This window comes from Haliotis asinina, chromosome 6, assembly GCF_037392515.1.
Source record: "Haliotis asinina isolate JCU_RB_2024 chromosome 6, JCU_Hal_asi_v2, whole genome shotgun sequence".
Classification (NCBI taxonomy): Eukaryota; Metazoa; Mollusca; class Gastropoda; order Lepetellida; family Haliotidae; genus Haliotis; species Haliotis asinina.
This window is the reverse complement of record NC_090285.1, coordinates 52,382,223-52,402,111: the sequence shown is the minus strand read 5'-3', so window position 1 is coordinate 52,402,111 and position 19,889 is coordinate 52,382,223. Positions and strand designations below refer to the sequence as shown.

Below are 19,889 nucleotides of genomic sequence, written 5' to 3'. Positions count from 1 at the left end.
GTTTCTTAATTCTTAAAATGACTCAAATGACGCTAAGTGGCTCTCAGAATGAGACCAAGTTATCGCTGAAAGATTAAATGTCATATCCAATGAAGGCAGACTAACATTCCTTCATAGTTATGTATTTGGTTATTAAACTGAGTTAGGTGATGGCTGATTTTATAGAATTTAAATTTTTACCTGACACGTGCAACTCTTATGATGAGACTAAAATGCTTTATGATTCAACTTCTTTATTATACAAGGTCACAACGTTTCGAGACAGTTCCTAGTCTCTTCTTCAGGTGAAGTGAGGGTAAAACTAAAGGGGTGCAATATATATATACACATAACAGTAGACAGATAACAATGGGTAACAAGATATACAGGTTTCTATTAATTGATGTACAGGCTTCGAATGATCATCGTCGATCTCGTAAGTAAATGCTTCGAGACTTCATATTTCAACTGGAATGGCCAGCTCTACCAACAGATCCATGGATTACCAATGGGATCTCCTCTATCACCACTACTGACAGAAATATACAAGATTGCCTTTGAAGAAACTGCCCTGAAAATTGCACCATTCACCCCAAAGCATTGGTGATGCCAAGTCAGCTAGCCTGACCACCCGATCCCGTTAGTCGCCTCTTACGACAGGCATACTCGCTTTTCATGGAAAGCATGGGTTGCTGAAGGAATATTCTACCCCGGACCTATACTGGTCTCACTAGTATGAACAAAGCAGTAGAATTACTGGTACTTGCTTTAATATTTTATCCCAAAAGTCGTATTTAAGGTAGCTCCGTTAAAGTGATCAGTACTTATCACCACAAGTAAGAAAACATAAGCTAAGGTACTCTTTCCTCACAAAAACAACATTGCAGAAAGCTATGGTAGGCTTTGAAGTTGTTGTCTTAACTAGAACACACCAATCCTGTGATAAGGTCATACCATGTTACATATATCTTTATCTAAGTCGAAAAACTCTTTAAAATAGGCTTCGCATTGTATTCAGGACGCATGTACCTCGATACGTAATCTCGGATTTCAAATTTGTCCAATCAGCAAAATCTACAGCTGGCTTTTCACACGAGTGACCTCGTATAACAGGCTTGTCACAGACATTATGAAACAATGCCTTCGTTAAATATGCTGCAGGTTGTCCTTGTAATTCTCCTCGTGGCTGGTAATGACACATTTAGTTTTGTTCATGTGATGTTTTTTTTTTCCTAACATCCTTTTTAATGCCTTGTAAATGCAGTAAGGTTATTTTATTCACCCTATCACAGGAAATATGTTTGGCAATCGGCAAAACAATTCAAAGCACACACGTTATATATGATATTAATGTTTCGTATCCAAAGGACTGTTCTAATGCAGTTGCGATGTCCCATATTTGTACAAGTAGGGTCCGATGGCGCCCTGAAGTTTGCCTCCTACTACCAGGACCATATGGTTCTACAGAGAGGCCCTCAACAGGCTGTCATCTGGGGACATGCCACAAAACTTGGAGACACTGTCACAGTAGCCATCGCTGGACACGGCTCGGTCACAGGTGTAGTCACAAAAGATGCTTCAGGACACGGCATGTGGAAGGTGAAACTTCCGGCTATGACAGACAAGGGCCCTTTCACCGTATCTGCCAAGTCAAGTGAGGGAACAGTGACGATCAAGGACGTCCTTTTCGGAGATGTATGGCTGTGTGGAGGACAAAGTAATATGGAGTTTCCAGCTGGGCACGTAAGTCCTTGTAACCAGACACGTAGAGTTTCGATTATCAAAAAGAGTCATTCATGTCCTTAATGTCTCTAATCCTTACTCACCCGAACCTTTTTTACCGAGTTTATCTGGCAATGTCGACAGTTAGGGGTTGCAGTGCTTCGCATTTTGAGTCAGACCTTTATGACTGATCAAAGCATGAGAGTCACTTACTTTCATCAGACCAAAAATGAAACAGTTTTAGAAAAGCTTACCAAACCTGGCTGGCAAAATCGTCCTCTGGGAAAGAATCAGTTCATGCCTGATTTTAATGACAGGGATGTTAAAAGTTGTAGCCTTATCCGTTTTACTAACATGCATCTAAACAAAGAAATGCTGAAAACATTGCCCTTTATGAGGAATCAGTTCTTGTAACGTTGTCCTCAGACGTAATACGAAAAGCGGCATAAAACTAAACTAACTCTATCCATCATAGGTAATGAATGCAACAGCTGAATTAGAAGCATCACTGAAGTATACAGACATCAGGATCATGCGCGTACGAAACGTTCAGTCGACCTCACCCCTTTCAGAACTGCCGGAAAATGGAACAGAAACAAATTGGACACAACCAACAAAAGGTATTCGACCAGTTCAAATGCTTTGAAAGATATCAAATGTACGTCATACACTATGGGCCTGTATCTTCCATCACTTTATATGTTACACTGTTATATTAATACTCTCTGCAAGATACGAATAACAGAAGAATCAATTATCCTACACAGTTGCTGTCAACACTTTCTCCGCTGTGTGCTGGTTCTACGGCGAGTATCTCTATAATGACAGAAAGTATCCCATTGGTTTGATCGATTCCTGTTGGGGAGGAACGCGTATCGAAGTCTGGTCCTCTCCTGATGCCCTGGCAACTTGTTCCCATGTTACGAAACGGTAAAATTGTATTGCTGCAATTGCTTTGCTAATACTTACTTTGAGAAGTACTGCTCATCAATCTTTAAGTACTGAATGTGCACATTTAGAAAAGGTAATGTAATTTTGTGGGAGTTTCTTTTATGTTCCTATTAACCTGTTTGGTAATTTGTTATACAGATATCCAAATGCATCTTCTATTCTCTGGAATGCAATGATCAAGCCTCTCCTTGGCCTTACCATCTATGGGACCATCTGGTATCAAGGTACACCGACCCAACAACCACCAATAAACGTTGCATTCGATTGATTAATTTTCATACTATCTATCTGGAAGCGACATCATAGGTGCACACGTTATCTAACAGACTTTGTTGCTGTAAGAACATTTCTCCCAGTAAGAGCATGGCAGTGGCAAACTAATCTACGCGCATGTCATGCCTGGTCTGATCCGTTAAGATCTGGGATAGAATAGGCCTTCAGCAACCGATGCTTGCCATAAAGGGTGACTATGCTTGTAAGAAGCGACTAACAGGACCGGGTGGTCAGGCTCTCTGACATGGTTGAAACATATCATAGGTTCACAATTGCGCAGATCGACACTCTGAGCTGTTGATTGCTGAGTGTGGCGTAAACCTGAACCCACTCACTCACTCATGCGTGGTCTGATCAGAGTTCATATCTGGCGAAAGGAGTGATGTGGTAATATTTTATGGGGCCAGTGCCATTCAAGTATCTCCCAAACAGCAGTGATCGAAGTTGTTTGCTCATAACTCACCTTAGCTGAATGGTTTTGGACGTTTCTAAGGAGTACGACACACTATTTTCGAGGCATCATAATGGAAGATGGTGCAATTTTAGTTCCATTCTGAATATTATGAACAATATTAATCCTTGGAGTGAATTTCTGAAGAAAAGGCATTTTTATTTAACCACCACATAACAGACAACAGGACAACGAACGTGATTTCGCTGAAGTTTTTTTTTTTTTTGTTAAAGCAGCTTATAAATAATAGTTGTTTGGATTTTCCGCAGTTACGCATTTTGGGAAGATGTTAGATATATAAGATTGAAAGATATGTGTTGCATGTTGTAATAACGATGGTCATGTTGACAAGTGAAGTGGCCGTACGTTGTCTTCCAGGTGAGTCCAACGCTGGATATTATCGTCAGTATTCGTGTCACTTGCAGGCAATGATCAGCGACTGGCGACAGAAGTTTCATCAGGCCTCACTGGACCAGACAAGTGCTTCCTTCCCATTTGGGTTTGTCCAGGTGAAATTAAAAATAATGCTATGTCGTTTCAGTGTTATGACTATATCCCTCAATAAGTCACACGTATGGTACAAGGATACAAGGGTTTATATTCGTCGCGCGTGTACAATCAGTGTTTCATCATGAAATGCTTAATCGTTTCTCATGATGTTCGCCACGTGAAATTCATGTCGAGACTCGATTACTTAGATACCGCAGCAATACAGCTGGAAAATCGATGGATGCGGCATTAAATATCAAACAAAAAATATATAACATAGCTCAACTTAAGCTTATGCTCTGTTAAGTAAACAGAAAAATACCGACATATTCCATTCACTGGACAGATACATGAAGAGAAACGTACATAGAGGAAGTGTACCAATATACAATATACAATATACAATATACAATATACAATATATAATATTCCATGACTGTAATATGTATGAAACGGCTTGCGGGTTTTTTGTTGTTTTTTTCCAGCTCTCTGGTTATCATAAGAGTAATACATCTGTGGGTGCCATGCCTGGATTAAGGTGGGCCCAGACAGGTAGACATGGCACCGTTCCAAATCAGGATTTGCAGAACGTTTTCATGGCGGTAGCTATGGACCTTCCTGACTACAATTCACCATACGGAAGGTAGACAACAATGGTTTGAACGTCCGATTTAGCGTCCCTGACGGGTTAGCAAGTGGAGAATAATTTGAACTGGATCACCTAGTCATTTGTCAGTGTTTGGGGAACAAAAACAAAATTACCTATGTAATGTTAATGTTGCAGGACTATTTTGAAGAGTGATCGAGTGATCTTGCCCTCCATGTTACATGTGTCAAATGTTTTGAAAGATATCCTGTTATGCGAAAAATATCAGCTAACTACTGAAATGGAATTTTGATAACACAACGTTTGGTGGATTACTTTTGTCATCAAGATTGATATATACTATCCCCCGAAAGGAACGCACAGACGAGAAATCTCCAGCATGCATTCTTTCAATGGCGATGTTTAGGACGTGACGTTGTGGTATGACTTTGAAAATCCTTCAAAACGCATGCCAGTTTCTGAAAGTAATCTGGATTTTTATTGCCAGACAGTGAATGCTCTTTTCTGCACAATTCCAACTGGAAGGTGATTTCCGTTGCGTTGTGGAGATGCCTTTCTAATCCTTGTTAGAAATCTCATCAAAATCAACATATTCAGGTAAAATCGACTTTTGTTTTCTTGCGCAATTGTGTAAAATCATGCTATCATGCTTTTGTTACATATTTTGATGATCGTTTGTTACACAATCGGCAATTAATAGCTTTTAAGAATACAAATCGCCTATGCGTTTCTATTTTGGGGATAGTGTAGTTACAATACTTTCAGAACTTGTAATTATTGTATGTTCTAAAAAACAATGCCACTTTTACAGAATAATTAGTTGGTAAATTATGAAATGAACATGCGTAATGTACGTATTGTGGATAATGCGTATTCCTAACGCAATGAGGTGTACCATAACTACATTTTTCATGGGTTGAGATTTAAACTTTAGAATACATTGTTTCTGATTAACCATATAGTAGTTTTAAGCTTTATGCATTCAGCATCCATCCACGGTATAAACAGGACGTTGCCAGGCGACTGGTTCTGGCCGCACGAGCAGTAGCCTACAAGGAACCAGGAGTGAAGTACCAGGGCCCGTTTCCCAAGACTGTGACAAACAACAAAGCTCACCACACAATCAACCTTATCTACAACTATGGACCCATAATGGTCGAGACCAACAATGGTTTTGAGGTAGCTGCATTTTAAAAATTACTACAATAAGCATCATTTTCGATCTAACAAGTCATGTCAAGATTTTCAAATGTGTCGCATTGTAACATCTGTCTGCAATACCAAGACCAGAGCTCGAGGTTTATAATTTTCGATAACAGCTGTAAGGTAAGAAGTGTTCAAGGTAGACAAAGTGCTGTTCCGACAAACATACTCAACATCTCGTTCCTAGATGTGAATTGCTCGTACAATAACGAGCTATTCATGACCGATTTTGATTTTTTCCAAATAGGTGTGTTGCTCAACTGCTACAACGTGTGGTGCTCACGATAACTGGGTGGCTGCACCGATCCAATCCCACCAGGACAATGAAGTTGTCCTCTCTTCCACAGCATGCACTCACAACGTCGTTGGTTTGCGATATGCCTGGAGAGAAAGTCCCTGTGATTACAAGAAGTGTGCCATATATGGGAAGTACACGTCACTTCCGGCTCCCCCATTTATTCATACTGACAATTTCGAAGCTGGAGTAATTGTTGGTTAATAAATCTAATGAGAATCGGCTTTTGCTGTAGTACGTACATGTGTTATGAGATCCGGGATAGAATAGGTCTTCAACAACCCATGCTTGCCATTAAAAGTAATTGTTGGTTAATAAATCTGATAACACTCGAATTTTTGTTTTTGTGGCTACGTGTGTTATGATCAATAACATCAGGTGGAAAACAGAATAGTTGACACAAATGAACTAATGAACGCTAAAGGCACCTCTACTAAGTGTAACAATCGGCTATCACTCAAGTCTATAATTTGTCAAATTGCACACATTAACGTAGACATGGGCATTTGAAGATAATTTAACGAATATCAGTATTTCCCATGCTGCTAACTATGCAAACAAGCAACCATGTAACCGATAATGTGTCAGATCACCCATTAAAATGAAGGTATCTGACGAAAACTGCAACGGACAGAAACAAAGCGATTGCCATGAAAAGAATTCTCGATAACTTGCCGTTATTGACGTGATGCAATCGCATACTGCTACCGACGTTACCATTTTATGCTCCCTATTAATGTCAGACTGTCCCTCTCTTCCATAAGAGCATTGCCGAGTTCCCGAAGAGTTGTCAAAGGGACAGGCGGTTTGAATATGCAATCTGTAGCTCGTGCCACTTGTGTGGGCATGATCTGAGAGGTGTACGGCAATTGAAGCTGTGGCTTCGGACATACAATTATCCTTCTGAAGAAAACTGAACATCTGAGTAGAAGTAGACGGCGATGCTGGAAGCATGCAATATACAATCATATTCAAGTAATGTCATCTTTGGGAATGAATACATCATAAATTCTATTCAAGCCTTCCTGTCAAACTACTATTTTACTTTGTACTTTCCACTTGGAAGAGATATTGTAGCGTTTGTCCGGGGGGCAGAGTGCCAGGGAGTAGTTAGCCTAGACCTCTCTCTATATTATTATTATTATTACCATTTATATAGATTGATAACCTACAGAATCTGTCCAGCCACAATCATATATGATGGCCAGATGATAGATCAAGCTGTACAAATCATTCTGAAAAAGGAAATAATGCAAATAGGACTGAATATAACTTACGTATTGCTGAAAGTTATACTGTGCCCAATGCACGACTAAAATATATTCACCATCTTCATTCAGTCTGTTAACTATAAAAGCCTGGAACAATCCACCTTCAGCTGGAAAAAAAACTCCATTTCATCATTTCAAGGAAATATTAAATTATTTGCATCTCGTGTACCTAAGCTAAATAGTTTACATACAAGGTAATATGTTCCAAAAAGGATATTTATATATGTCTTATTCCATATGGCAATGCATACCTCTCAACTGAAGAAAATCTGATTATCTTCAAATGTGTTCATGATTACATCAATCTAAATAAAGGATCCTTCTGTTCTTCATATTCTCAAAGTTAAGACCTCTCATGTGTATATATGTTCCCTAGTTCATGCATATTTGATTTAAATCAAATGTTTTCATTAAGTTTCATTGTGGCCAATCCTTTTCTTCACTGTATAAAATATGTTTCAATCACAGCAGGCAAATAATGTTTGTTATGCTCGCATAGATTACATTAATATAAATCTAGTATGAACCACAACATGCAGGTATTCATAATACAACATCATAACTATATGTCACCTACAATGACAGTAAGGATAATATACTCTTACCATGGGGATTTAAGGAACATCCTTCCGGCTTGCTATCCCAGTATGATTTACACCATGACTGGGGCTGCTGGCAATATCCTGGAACATTTAGCTGAACATTTCCGACAAACAACTTGGCTCCAAATACAACAGAGCAGAGACTAAAATGTTTTAAATAGTATGGAACTCACTTATGCAGTTCTTGTACGTCACGTCAAGCACCTTTCAAGGCACAACCACTAAAGATTACTGTTACTGATTTCTTCCACTAAATTACTGTGCCATACCTTGTGTTAAACATCACAATAAATACTTCTAACAAAACATCAATTAATTGTATTATTTTTTAAAACAAGGATAATTAAGTGAAAAGTCATACAATTAACCTTTAGGTTGGCATTATCAACGCATTCAAGGAGGATTTTCATTTGTATCCAAACACCAGGAAAGATCCGGATGGGTTAGAACTCGTCTTCAACAACCCTTGCTTGTCGTAAGAGGCGACTTACTATAACGAAATCGGATGGTCAGACTGGCTGACACATGCAATGCAATCGTATCCCATTCCGTAGAACGGTGCTCATGCAGCATTATCTGCCCTATGCTTGCGTATTTACAATGCGTTGTTACGTATTTGGAAAATTGATGAATGTTGTTGTATGAGACACAATCAACCAAACAGTTTCCAAAGCATCTGTATTTGCTGTGTTTAGAAAGATACATGATCAACTGGATAAGTCACTGAAAAAAATTCTTTGACATATAAAATGGGTAATAAACTGATAATAACACCATTGCAGTTTACATCTTAATGATTAATAAACTTCACCATTACAATATGGTTATGATACCCAAAAATACCTATAGTATAGCTAAAAAACCTCTCTTGATTCTATGACACCTTTCTCTAATTTCAAAAAGACAAAACCTGAATGGCATGGAGGTTAGTTATAAGTTCTGGGAATAAAATCAATGTTCAGCTGAACGATACTTCGATGAAACTAATCCAATTGTAAAATAATTGAAAAAAGGAACGCTAAAAATAATTATACATCCACAGTTAGTAAAGGTGTTAACGTCTTTTCAGAATCATGTAGAAGTTTGAGCAGCGAGGATCGGTTACAATACATAGATGAAGAACTTTTTTTTACAGCCAGAGCGACGATCCAGTGTATGATTTAGCACCGTTATCAAGAAAGTAATGAACAGGATATGGTTTGAGAGGCACATATATAGTGTGCGGACGTGTTTTACGTGTGCATTTCTCTTTTCTTTAAAAACGGTCTGTTCTATTTGACCGACTTTATAACAACTTAAAACACGCGGCAATTAGGACAAGTTAGCACTGTAAGTTGTAGAAATTTCAATGCACCCGAAAATGGCCAGTATCCCAAGAGCTAGCCACCAGGAGTTTCTACATCTTCGACTGTCCAAAGCATGGTGGTGATCATCATGAATGGATCATGACTTGTTCCTGGCCATTTTACCACAACCCTTGCAAATCTGTGAAAGAGATGATAATATTTTCTTTTCTTTTATAGGACACATGAAACAGCACCATCAGTTTACCTGACCAGTTTGATCAGTCATATAAACTACTCAAAAAAAAAGAAGAAGAAGGAAACGCATAGCTGAAAATTGTTATCAATTTATACACTTAATGTTCAGTAATACAGGGCAGTCCTGAAGAAAACCTGAATGAAATTTAACGGACCAATGCTACAAAAACTGTGCGTCACAGATGACAAGTGTTCCAAGGTCAAGGTCGCAGAGCAGTTAGTAACTTGTGTAGCCACCATTGGCATCAGTGGTTGCTTGGCATCGGCGTCCCACAGACTAGACCAGATTCCGGATGAAGGGCCTGGGAATGAGTTGGTACTCTTCACAAAAGGCCACAGACAGCAGGCAACGTCTGTGGCTGAGGGTCACGCTCAAATATTCAAAAAAGTTAGGATCCGGTGCTCGTGAGGGCCAATCAAGAACCTGGACGTTGTTCCGGGCAAGGAAATCAAATCCCTGGTCATTCGTGCTGTATGCGATTGAGCGTTATCATGCTGGAAATGACTTTCTGGCAGTTGATAAAAGGAAGGACATGAGGCCTGATGATTTCATCACCGTAACGTCGAGCTGTCAAATTGCCCTGGACCTGAATGAGATATGTCCTGTCACTGTATGAGATGATAGCCCAAACCATGACAGTACCACCACCAAATCTGTCCACTTTCTGTGCACAATTTGCAGCTTAGCGTTCGTTACGACGTCGATATACACGTGCTCTTCCGCCGGGACGTCGCACCATGTAACGTGACTCATCACTGAAGATAACAGCTGCAATGGATGGGAGATGTTCGCGACACCACTGTCTGTGTTGTTGCCGACGTTAACGTGTAAGGACAGGTCCTCGTAAAGGTTTTCTGGAACGAATACCAACCTCACGTAAGCGGTTCCTCACAGTCTGATCAGAAATTGTTCTGATTCCTGGAACTGCTCATGTGGTGGAGGCTGCTGTGCCGTGAACTTGTTCCGCACATGTCAAAGATGTCAATAAACCTGTCCTGAGCGGGCGTGGCCACACGGGGTGGACCTGACCTGGCGCAATCACGTGTTGACCCTTGCTGCTGGTAGCGATGTCAAAGTCTTGCGATGGTACTCTGAGACACATTCAGTTGTCTTGCAGTCGCAGACTGAGACTCCCCAGCCTCCAAATGACCAATCGCATTTTTGCGCTGAGCCTCAGTAAGTCTAGGCATGGCTTTAACACTAAATTTAAGATTGTCAACTGTCGCAATAGCTGAAATAATGCATGGAATGTGCGTGCAAAAGGAAAGGCATGAAATTCTTCCCATTCACAATTGTGAATCCTGCATACCAACTTATTCCTACGCCGCATGAGTATCGAATCTGGGATATTTGGGATATTCCACATGTAAATTTGAGTTGGAAAACTGGATGACTGGTGGAGTTTTACCCTGAGTTTTGCAGCAACTTTCGAAAGAGGTGCGGGTATTTTTCACTACATACTGCTCACAACATCTATGTAGTGGTATTCCAGAGACCAGTTCCTTGTACATGGAGCCTATGCGTCGATGTGTTTTGGCATTGTGTTTGTCCAGCAGTACAGAACCATTACCAAAATCAACTTTGACATGTTTTCGCCATGCACATTCCGTCTAGCGAGAAAAGCGGTAGATGTTCTGGCACTTGCAATAATTTATCATGGACGTCGTCAGTACTTTTCATCACAAGTACTGTAACAGAAGGTAAGTTTCTCTTTCCTCAGAAACCCATTATTCCAGAAAGTTATGGTAGGTAACCTTTGAACGTGTTGTCTCAACCAGAGTAAACCAACCCTGTTTATCTAAACTGAAAACTATTTTAAAAACAGGCTTCACATTGTACTCGTATCTATCACACGTTTCCAAGACACCTAATCTCGGCTTTCCAAGTTGTCTAATCTGCAAATTCTACAGCTGGCTTTTCACACCAGTGACCTCTAGTAAGAGGCTTGTAACAGACATTGTGAAGCAACTCCTTCGTTAAATATGTTGCAGGTTGTCCTGGTAACTCTGCTCTTGGCTGGTAATGACAGATTTAGCATTGTACATGTTTATCACCCATCCCGTGCATGCCTTGTAAATGCATTAAGGTTATTTTATTCACCATATCACATCAATTATATATGTCAATCGGGAAAAGAATGTTTCAGGCATGTGCATTTATGATATTACTGCTTCGTATCCAAAGGAGTATTCTAATGCAGTTGTGATATCCCATATTTGTACAAGTAGGGTCCGATGGCGCCCTGAAGTTTGCCTCCTACTACCAGGACCATATGGTTCTACAGAGAGGCCCTCAACAGGCTGTCATCTGGGGACATGCCACAAAACTTGGAGACACTGTCACAGTGGCCATCGCTGGACACGGCTCGGTCACAGGTGTAGTCACCAAAGATGCTGCAGGACACGGCATGTGGAAGGTGAAACTTCCGGCTATGACAGACAAGGGCCCTTTCACCGTATCTGCCAAGTCAAGTGAGGGAACAGTGACGATCAAGGACGTCCTTTTCGGGGATGTATGGCTGTGTGGGGGACAAAGTAACATGGGTTTTCCAGCTGGACATGTAAGTCGTTAATGAGTTTTGATAAATCAAACAAACCTTATACATCCTTAATTTCTCTTGCCAATTCTCAGACGAAGCCTCTTTGCTGTGCCTGTCTAGCAACATCAACAAGTCGGGTCGTAGTTGATATTTATTATGATTGTACGAACCAGTATAGTCACACTTACTTCCATCTGACAAGAAAGCAGAAATTTTCCTCTAAGTAGGATTCAGTTCATGTTGTGTTACTTCTTCCTTCAATACGTTTTCTATTAGAGTTTATTTATGTTATTTATTGCTCTTCTATTTATCTTCAATCTATCGGTTGGTCAGGTAGCTTAGTGGTCAATGCGTATACCCCCCCCCCCCCCCCATTTCTGCAGCGTTAAACTAAACTAACTCTATCGAACCTAGGTAATGAATGCAACAGCTGAGTTAGAAGCATCACTGAAGTATACAGACATCAGGATCATGCGCGTACGAGACGTTCAGTCGACCTCACCCCTCACAGAATTACCAGGAAATGGCATATATACAAAATGGACACAGCCAACCAAAGGTACTCGATCAGTTCAAATACTTTGAACGAAGTTAAATATAATTCAGCAGCTGATGACATGTATCTCCCATTACTCTATGTGTCAGGATATCATTATCATTATTCTATGAGTTCACTCTGAAAGATATGAATTATAATAGCATCAATTATCTCTCACAGTTGCTGTCAACACTTTTTCTGCCGTGTGCTGGTTCTACGGCGAGTATCTCTACAAAGACAGAAAGTATCCCATAGGTTTGATTGAGTCCTGCTGGGGAGGAACGCCTATCGAAGCCTGGTCCTCTCCTGATGCCGTGGCAACTTGCTCCCATGTTACAAGACGGTAAAATTGTATTGCTGCGATGATTTACTGATTGTAACCTTAATTTGTGTTGCTCATCAATCTTTATGTATCGAATATGCACATATTAAATGGTATTATCTAGCCTCATGTAAGAATGTCGAGTTTTGATTGATCCAAGTGACTCTGATAAAATACCATGTACATCCATCACTATCCGCGAACGGAAGTATAAAAGTCGTGTAATCCCGCTACGAAAGTCATATCACTCCGCTACGCCTCGGTGACGACGCGAAGTGAGAAAAGCGTGCGTTGACAAGCCTTTAGTAACGAGCGGTGCATTTAGGTCAAACAGTTTCATCTCACATATATAAACACAAGCCGATTCGATGCGTGTTGTTTTGTTTTGATTTAGTGAAAACATTCAGGTAGATAAATGCGTCACCACATCGTGTCTAGGGAAATACGGGGTTTTATCAGTCCCGAGTGAGGTTGTATTCCCCGAGGCGAGCGAGCGTATTTCCCTAGATACGATGTGATAACTTAAAATGTAAACCTGTGGACGTATCCTAAATGTTTTTGTAATGTGTTTTACAGAGGTCCACAAACAGCCTCTGTTCTTTGGAACGCAAAGATCAACCCTATCCTCGACCTTACCATCTATGGGACCATCTGGTATCAAGGTACATACAGTCAACAACTACCCAAAGAGTCACGTGTGGAGCCAATAAAACTGGATTTATTGATTTTCAAAAGCTATTCACATAACAGACTATGATGTTGCATGAACATCTTCATCAGTAACAGCAAGGTATTGGTAAAGTCATCTACGTACATGTCATTCTTGTCTTATGTCTGGTATTATAACTATAGATGACTAACATTCATATCTATCCAAAGGAGCCATCTGGTTATAATATATGACGCCAGTGCCGTATACACATCTCTCCAAACACAGTGCAGTTGTTTGTGCATTTTGGTTGGATGTTTTGGGAAGTTGCTAAGGAGTCCTACACTCCTGGTTTGAGGCTTCATGGTGCAAAAATGATGCAACTACTTTAATTACTTTAATTTCAATCTTTAAAATGACCATTGAACAAGATTAACCTTGTTCTTAACACAAACATTGTTGATTTAACCAATATATAAGAGACAACAGGTCATCTCTAAATCTTCTTCTGGTGGTGGGGAACCACAGTTGTTAAAGCTTTCGCTGAAGACCCATGTTTGATTCAGCATATCAGTACAATGTGTGAAGCCTATTTCTGCCCAGTTCCGCACCATGATATCGCTGGAATATTGTTAAAAGAAGCGTAACACTTGCTCAAACATTCACTCTCTCCAAATCGTTTCACCAATGGTAGTTGGACTTTATGATGGTCCGCATTTTGTGTCGATGTCATCATTTGTACTTGACTGACGTCCAGACACATAAAATTGCAAAATGTCTGTTGTAAAATTGTAATAACAAGTGAATTGGTTGTACGTTTTGTTTCAGGTGAGTCCAACGCTGGTCATTATCGTCAGTATTCGTGTCAGTTCCAGGCAATGATCAGCGACTGGCGACAGAAGTTTCACCAGGCCTCACTGGGCGAAACAAGTGCTTCCTTCCCATTTGGGTTTGTCCAGGTGAAACAAATTAGAAACAACGTTGAATCTTCTTAATGTTTTCTATATTTCACACAACACGTCATGCGTATGCCACTAGGCTACCGTGGTTATCATTTACGATGAGTAATAACCATACATAATATAAACCCTACCCTTGAGGTTCTGGGTTAACACTGGTCTTCAGCAACCCGTGCTGATTGTAACATCCTACGGGAGCGGGTGGTCAGTATAGCTGGCTGGACTGGCACACGTCATCGTGTCAGAAGTACGTAAATCGATGCATATGATGCTGATCACTGGATGGTCAGGTTCAGACTCGACTATTTTTAGACCGCCACCATATAGCTCAAATATGAGGGTGAAGGTATACAGAGTAAGTTCAATGACTGTAATGCGTTTAGTGAGTGGTAGGGTTGCTTTTCAGCTGGCTGCTTACCGTGATAACGCTACAACTGTGGCCAGCTTCCCTGGACTAAGGTGGGCTCAGACAGCTAGACATGGCATCGTTCCAAATCAGGATTTGAAGAACGTCTTCATGGCGGTAGCAATGGATCTTCCAGACTACAATTCGCCATATGGAAGGTTTGCAATAGTCTTTGATTATCTGGTATTCTTTGTATCGGGGCGACCTCTAGGTTCTGAGGGGTGATAACTCTCTTTTTGAAATTGATGTAATCGACGATCCTGTTTGTCGCATCCCGTCTGCTTCCGTACTTAATGTGCGCTGTTACAACTTACTTGAAGAGAAAACCAAATTCACGCATTGCCTTGTGAATGTTCACTGAAACGAATGCCTTGTAGTGAATTGGGATTGTTTCAACATAAACAATTCTTGACTTTACTATTATAAACAGGTATTATATAGCAGGCGACATATGTGTAATCTCTTTTATCAATACACAATGGGGAAATAAATGCGATGAAAGCAATGCATTGTTAGGGCGTCTCCTCAGAATACGAGGCAGTATAAATTTCTCACAGCATTGACAAAACGATGAAAACTTTATTTTTCAACACTTATCTCATTTCCAGCGACATTTCCTTAACTATTTCCACATTCAAATCTGACAAACTGTTCCAATACTGTTACAAACTCAATGTAATATCACCTGAAGCATACGGGCATCCTTTGTCAGGCCCTTACGAGGATTTCTAAATTATATATATCCGTGACTTTACAGATTATTTAACATCGCGTATATGTTAGTGTACGGTTGGACCCACCCAGCACAGCTAACGGGTTAGCAAAGGGAAGATAAATTGAAAAAGATCGCCCAGTGATTTGGCATAAGAAGCGAAATTAACTTTCACTGTTACGGAAACAATGTTAATGTGACGGTTTCACTTGGTCTTGCCCTCTGTGTTTTGGAATATCTTGTTACGCTGACAAGTATCAAATGAGTGAGCGAGTGAGTTTGGTTTTACGCCGCTTTTAGCAATATTCCAGCAATATCACGGCGGGGGACACCAGAAAATGGGCCTCACACATTGTACCCATGTGGGGAATCGAACCCGGGTCTTCGGCGTGACGAGCGAACGCTTTAACCACTAGGCTACCCCACCGACCCCGACAAGTATCAAATAAGTATTACGATGGTAATATGCAAAGCATCTTTTGGTTGACTACGATTAAACGAGATTGATCTATTGATATATTTGCAGAACTTTCAGAGATGGTTTCTTTACTTACATTCTAAAACAGCGCCACTTTTATACTTTATTTAGATGGCATATATCGCAAAGAATAAAATAAACATGCGTAATTTACTTGTAGTGGATAATGCGTATTCCTAACAATGTAGGGTAATACATGATCACATTTTAAAATTATTTTTCAAAGCTTTATTGAGAATTAACGTGTTCATTATTATTTCTATTTGATGAAATAGTTTTAAGCTTTATTCATTCAGCGTCCATCCACGGTACAAACAGGACGTTGCCAGGCGACTGGTTCTGGCCGCACGAGCAGTAGCGTACAAAGAACCAGGAGTAAAGTACCAGGGTCCGTTTCCCAAGACTGTGACAAACAACAAAGCTCACCACACAATCAACCTCATCTACAACTATGGACCCATAATGGTCCAGTCAAACAATGGGTTTGATGTACGTAACACATTAAACAATTATACAATCATCAACATTGTCAGATTTTCAAATGTGTCACATTTGCATCTGTATTCAGTACCAAGACCAGAGCTAGAGGATAAACATTTTCGGTAAAACTAATAGTTTTTGTAAACAACTATTATTCAATTCCTTAACACAAATTTGAGGTTAAATATTTTCAGTCAGAACCTTAAGGTATGATGTGTTCAAGCAAAGCAATCAAATTCTGATTGTGAATAAAGTTTTGTCATGGTTAAGAAGACTACGTGAATAGGAACTCCTTATCCTGTTCCAAGATGTGAATTACAATGACGAGCTGTCGCTGAACGAGTTTGATCTATTATTCCAAATAGGTGTGCTGCTCAACTGCTACAACGTGTGGTGGTCACGACACCTGGGTGGCTGCACCGATCCAATCCCACCAGGACAATGAAGTTGTCCTCTCTACCACAGCATGCACTCACAACGTCGTTGGTTTGCGATATGCCTGGAGAGAAAGCCCCTGTGATTACAAGAAGTGTGCCATATATGGGAAGGACACGTCACTTCCGGCTCCCCCATTTATTCATACTGACAATTTCGAAGCTGGAGTAATTGTTGGTTAATAAATCTAATGAGAATCGGATTTTGCTGTTGTACGTACATCTGTTATGAGACCCGTGAAGATCTGGGATGGAATAGGTCTTCAGTAACCCGTGCTTGCCATGAAAGGCGAGTATACTTGTCGTAAGAGGCGACTAACCGGGCCGAGTGGTCAAGCTTGCCGACTTCGTTGACACATGTCATCAGTTCGCAGTTGTGCAGATGGATGCTCTTTCTGATGATCACTGGATTGTCTGGCCCAGACTCGATTATTTACAGGCCTCCGACATATAGCTAGAATACTGCTGGTAAAATTAAGCTCACTGACGTGTGTTATGAACAATAACCAGAAGTCGAGTACGGAATAGTTGACAGAGTCGGAATAATGAAGGCATTTCCAACAAGAGTGAAGGTGAACTACCACTCCAGTCTATTTTTCTCAAAGTCTGCCAAGAATCGCCGTTAATTCGTCAAATTGCATCTATTGAAATAACCATGGACATCTGAAGATATTTTATATTTAAGGCCATATGCCTTACAAAGCAAACAAACAACATGTGGCCGATAATGTGTCTCATTACCCGTCAAAACCAATGTATCTATTGAAAACTGAAACTCACAGGAACAAATTCTTTGTCCAGAAATTGAAGTCGATACCTTGTTATAGATGTTATAGACGTGATACGAACACATCCTGCAAGCGTCGTTATTATTTCATGCTCCCTGTCAGTGTCAGACTGTGCCTTGCTCTCTTCAATTCAACAGGATTGCAGACTTCCTGAAGAGATGCCAAGTATGAGTGGGCAAAACTGCAGCTCGTTCCATTTATATACAGACAGACAGACAGACAGATAGACAGTTTATTAAGTAATACTGGCCACATGACCTATAGTACAGTTGCGGTTGATTGTCACATAAACAGTCACGTGTTACTATACTTTGAACAGCTTTCATGGATTTTAAATACATGTTTCAAATACAAAGCAAGAGAACGCACACTATGCATATTTTGTGAGCTTAAAGTATTTGCCATCGACTGCTTACAACAGGTAATAGTTTTTAATTCTGGAAGATATTTCAGCCTTAACTGTGCATATTTAACACACTTAAATAATATGTGTAACTCATCTTCCAAATCACCTGAAATACAATTTGTGCAAACAGCATCTCTAAGTTCATTGCATTATCTCTGACGGAACGAGGTAATTTTAAAACTATACAATGATATTATAAATTTGCACAATGCTCCTGCAGCTCGTTTCGTTTGTGTAGGTGTGATCTGAGAGGTTGATCGTTATGAAGCCTGTCGGTTACGACATGATTTGTTCCTGATGGGAACTTAGATGTCTAGGTAGAAACGGACAACGATCCCAGAAGCATGCAATGTACAACATTGTCATTTGCGTTCAGGAAATGGCTGTCTGTCGTTTTGCTTCTAACGGAATGAATACATCAGAAACTATTTTTAAGCCTTTTGTTGAAACTGCTATATAACTTTGTACTTTCCTTTTCGAAGAGACATTGTGACATCCGTTCTGACATAATGTGTTCAAATGAAATAACATAAAATCACCATGTTGTGTTAGGTTTGCAATATCCGGAAACAAGTGTCTAGTTGGCCTAAATAACATATTAATGAATTACAATTCAATCAGACAGTAGGAATTTCATTGAACTGAAATGAGATTGTTACACTGTGCCTGAATCACGATGGGATGGCCATGTCATCAATAGTAACAGATTAGTTTGTATTTATAACACCATGTGTCTTGTGACTGTGAAGCTATGATGATTGTGTTAACTACAGATTTTTTATGACACTACATTGGTCATGTCGATATGCAGGCATTGGTTTAAGTAGCTTACTGTTTATATTAATTTAATTTCTAGGTAAGATTAGTGTCTCAAAGTCAAAGATGTTCATTGTATTTCAGGTGCAGGGGTGGAAATGTCAGTATGCTCGCTGTGCCGGTTGTATAAGCATACTCCACACAAGTAAGACAAAAGAGGAGTTTAACTGCTAGTCTCAGAGAGTAGTGATACGCTTCGATAGTGTTGACTTAGAAGATTAATGATAACCTTCAGGATCTGTCCAGCCACAATCAGTAAGTTTTGTCGCTTATCAAATTATCATGGGCAACTGAAAAACAACACTGTACAAAATCATGCCGAAAAGGAATATGATGTTTATGATGTTGTAACAAATTTGCATGAACATGACTGTTAATAATAACACACAATAACTATAGGTCATCAGGAATCAAAGTAAGGATACCATACTGTGGCCGTTATGACTTACTGTACATCCTTCCTGCTTTTGTTAAGCCTAGCCAAACAGCTATATTAAAATGCTACGAATACGACCTTGGAGGGCGAACATGATTTGAAAGGTGATCAACTTACTTTCCCCGTCTGAGTGCAATAATTTTACGTCACTTCAATCGTCTTGAACGATGCAGGCACTGACAAGCTTTGTTACTGTTTCATTCTACTAAATAATTATCATTTACAAATCAGTATCAATTTAATGTAGTTCTACAGGATAACAATACATAGATGAACAACCTCTGTATTTCAGCCAGAGCGTTAGCACCGTTATCAAGCAAGTGATGAACAGAATATGGATTGAGAGGCCTATATATATAAGTGTGAGAGTGTGTTTGTGTGTGCTTTTGTCTTTTCTCTAAGAATAGTCTTAAAGACATAATATTAAAAACATATTAGCATTGTAATTTGTTCCTGAGACATATACATTGTTTACCTTGAGATCAACTACATCAATACTGACATGAATGAAAATAAGAACACAAATATTCATCTTTACATC

The 19,889-nt window shown here is 39.8% G+C and overlaps 2 protein-coding genes across 3 annotated transcripts; both read left to right on the top strand.

Annotated features, from left to right (window-relative positions):
* The first annotated feature begins 1,089 nt into the window (after positions 1–1,089).
* On the top strand, positions 1,090–6,305 carry LOC137286234 (sialate O-acetylesterase-like). The gene is made up of 9 exons (XM_067817963.1): positions 1,090–1,168; positions 1,391–1,722; positions 2,177–2,321; positions 2,469–2,631; positions 2,791–2,876; positions 3,755–3,885; positions 4,351–4,508; positions 5,459–5,651; positions 5,923–6,305. The coding sequence occupies exons 1-9, from the start codon at positions 1,117–1,119 to the stop codon at positions 6,172–6,174; spliced, it is 1,512 nt and encodes a 503-aa protein (XP_067674064.1). The 5' UTR covers positions 1,090–1,116; the 3' UTR covers positions 6,175–6,305.
* A 4,992-nt stretch (positions 6,306–11,297) lies between these two features.
* LOC137287006 (sialate O-acetylesterase-like) lies at positions 11,298–17,105 on the top strand. Of its 2 annotated transcripts, none has more exons than XM_067819085.1 (9): positions 11,298–11,404; positions 11,614–11,945; positions 12,339–12,483; positions 12,643–12,805; positions 13,361–13,446; positions 14,262–14,392; positions 14,799–14,956; positions 16,285–16,477; positions 16,834–17,105. In XM_067819085.1, exons 1-9 carry the CDS (start codon positions 11,368–11,370, stop codon positions 17,083–17,085), a joined length of 1,497 nt encoding a protein of 498 aa, XP_067675186.1. In that variant the 5' UTR covers positions 11,298–11,367; the 3' UTR covers positions 17,086–17,105. The 2 variants fall into 2 exon arrangements, with proteins under 2 accessions (XP_067675186.1, XP_067675184.1); XM_067819083.1 differs by having other exon boundaries at positions 11,344–11,404; positions 11,611–11,945.
* The last annotated feature ends 2,784 nt before the right edge of the window (positions 17,106–19,889 follow it).

Excerpts from the sequence above, each read along its gene's own strand:
- LOC137286234 (XM_067817963.1), top strand. The coding sequence starts at position 1,117 with ATGCCTTCGTTAAATATGCTGCAGGTTGTCCTTGTAATTCTCCTCGTG. Across the intron at positions 2,322-2,468 it reads TTGGACACAACCAACAAAAG|TTGCTGTCAACACTTTCTCC; the intron begins GTATTCGACCAG and ends TATCCTACACAG. Across the intron at positions 4,509-5,458 it reads TACAATTCACCATACGGAAG|CATCCATCCACGGTATAAAC; the intron begins GTAGACAACAAT and ends TTATGCATTCAG.
- LOC137287006 (XM_067819083.1), top strand. The coding sequence starts at position 11,368 with ATGTTGCAGGTTGTCCTGGTAACTCTGCTCTTGGCTG. Across the intron at positions 12,484-12,642 it reads ATGGACACAGCCAACCAAAG|TTGCTGTCAACACTTTTTCT; the intron begins GTACTCGATCAG and ends TATCTCTCACAG. Across the intron at positions 12,806-13,360 it reads TGCTCCCATGTTACAAGACG|AGGTCCACAAACAGCCTCTG; the intron begins GTAAAATTGTAT and ends TGTGTTTTACAG.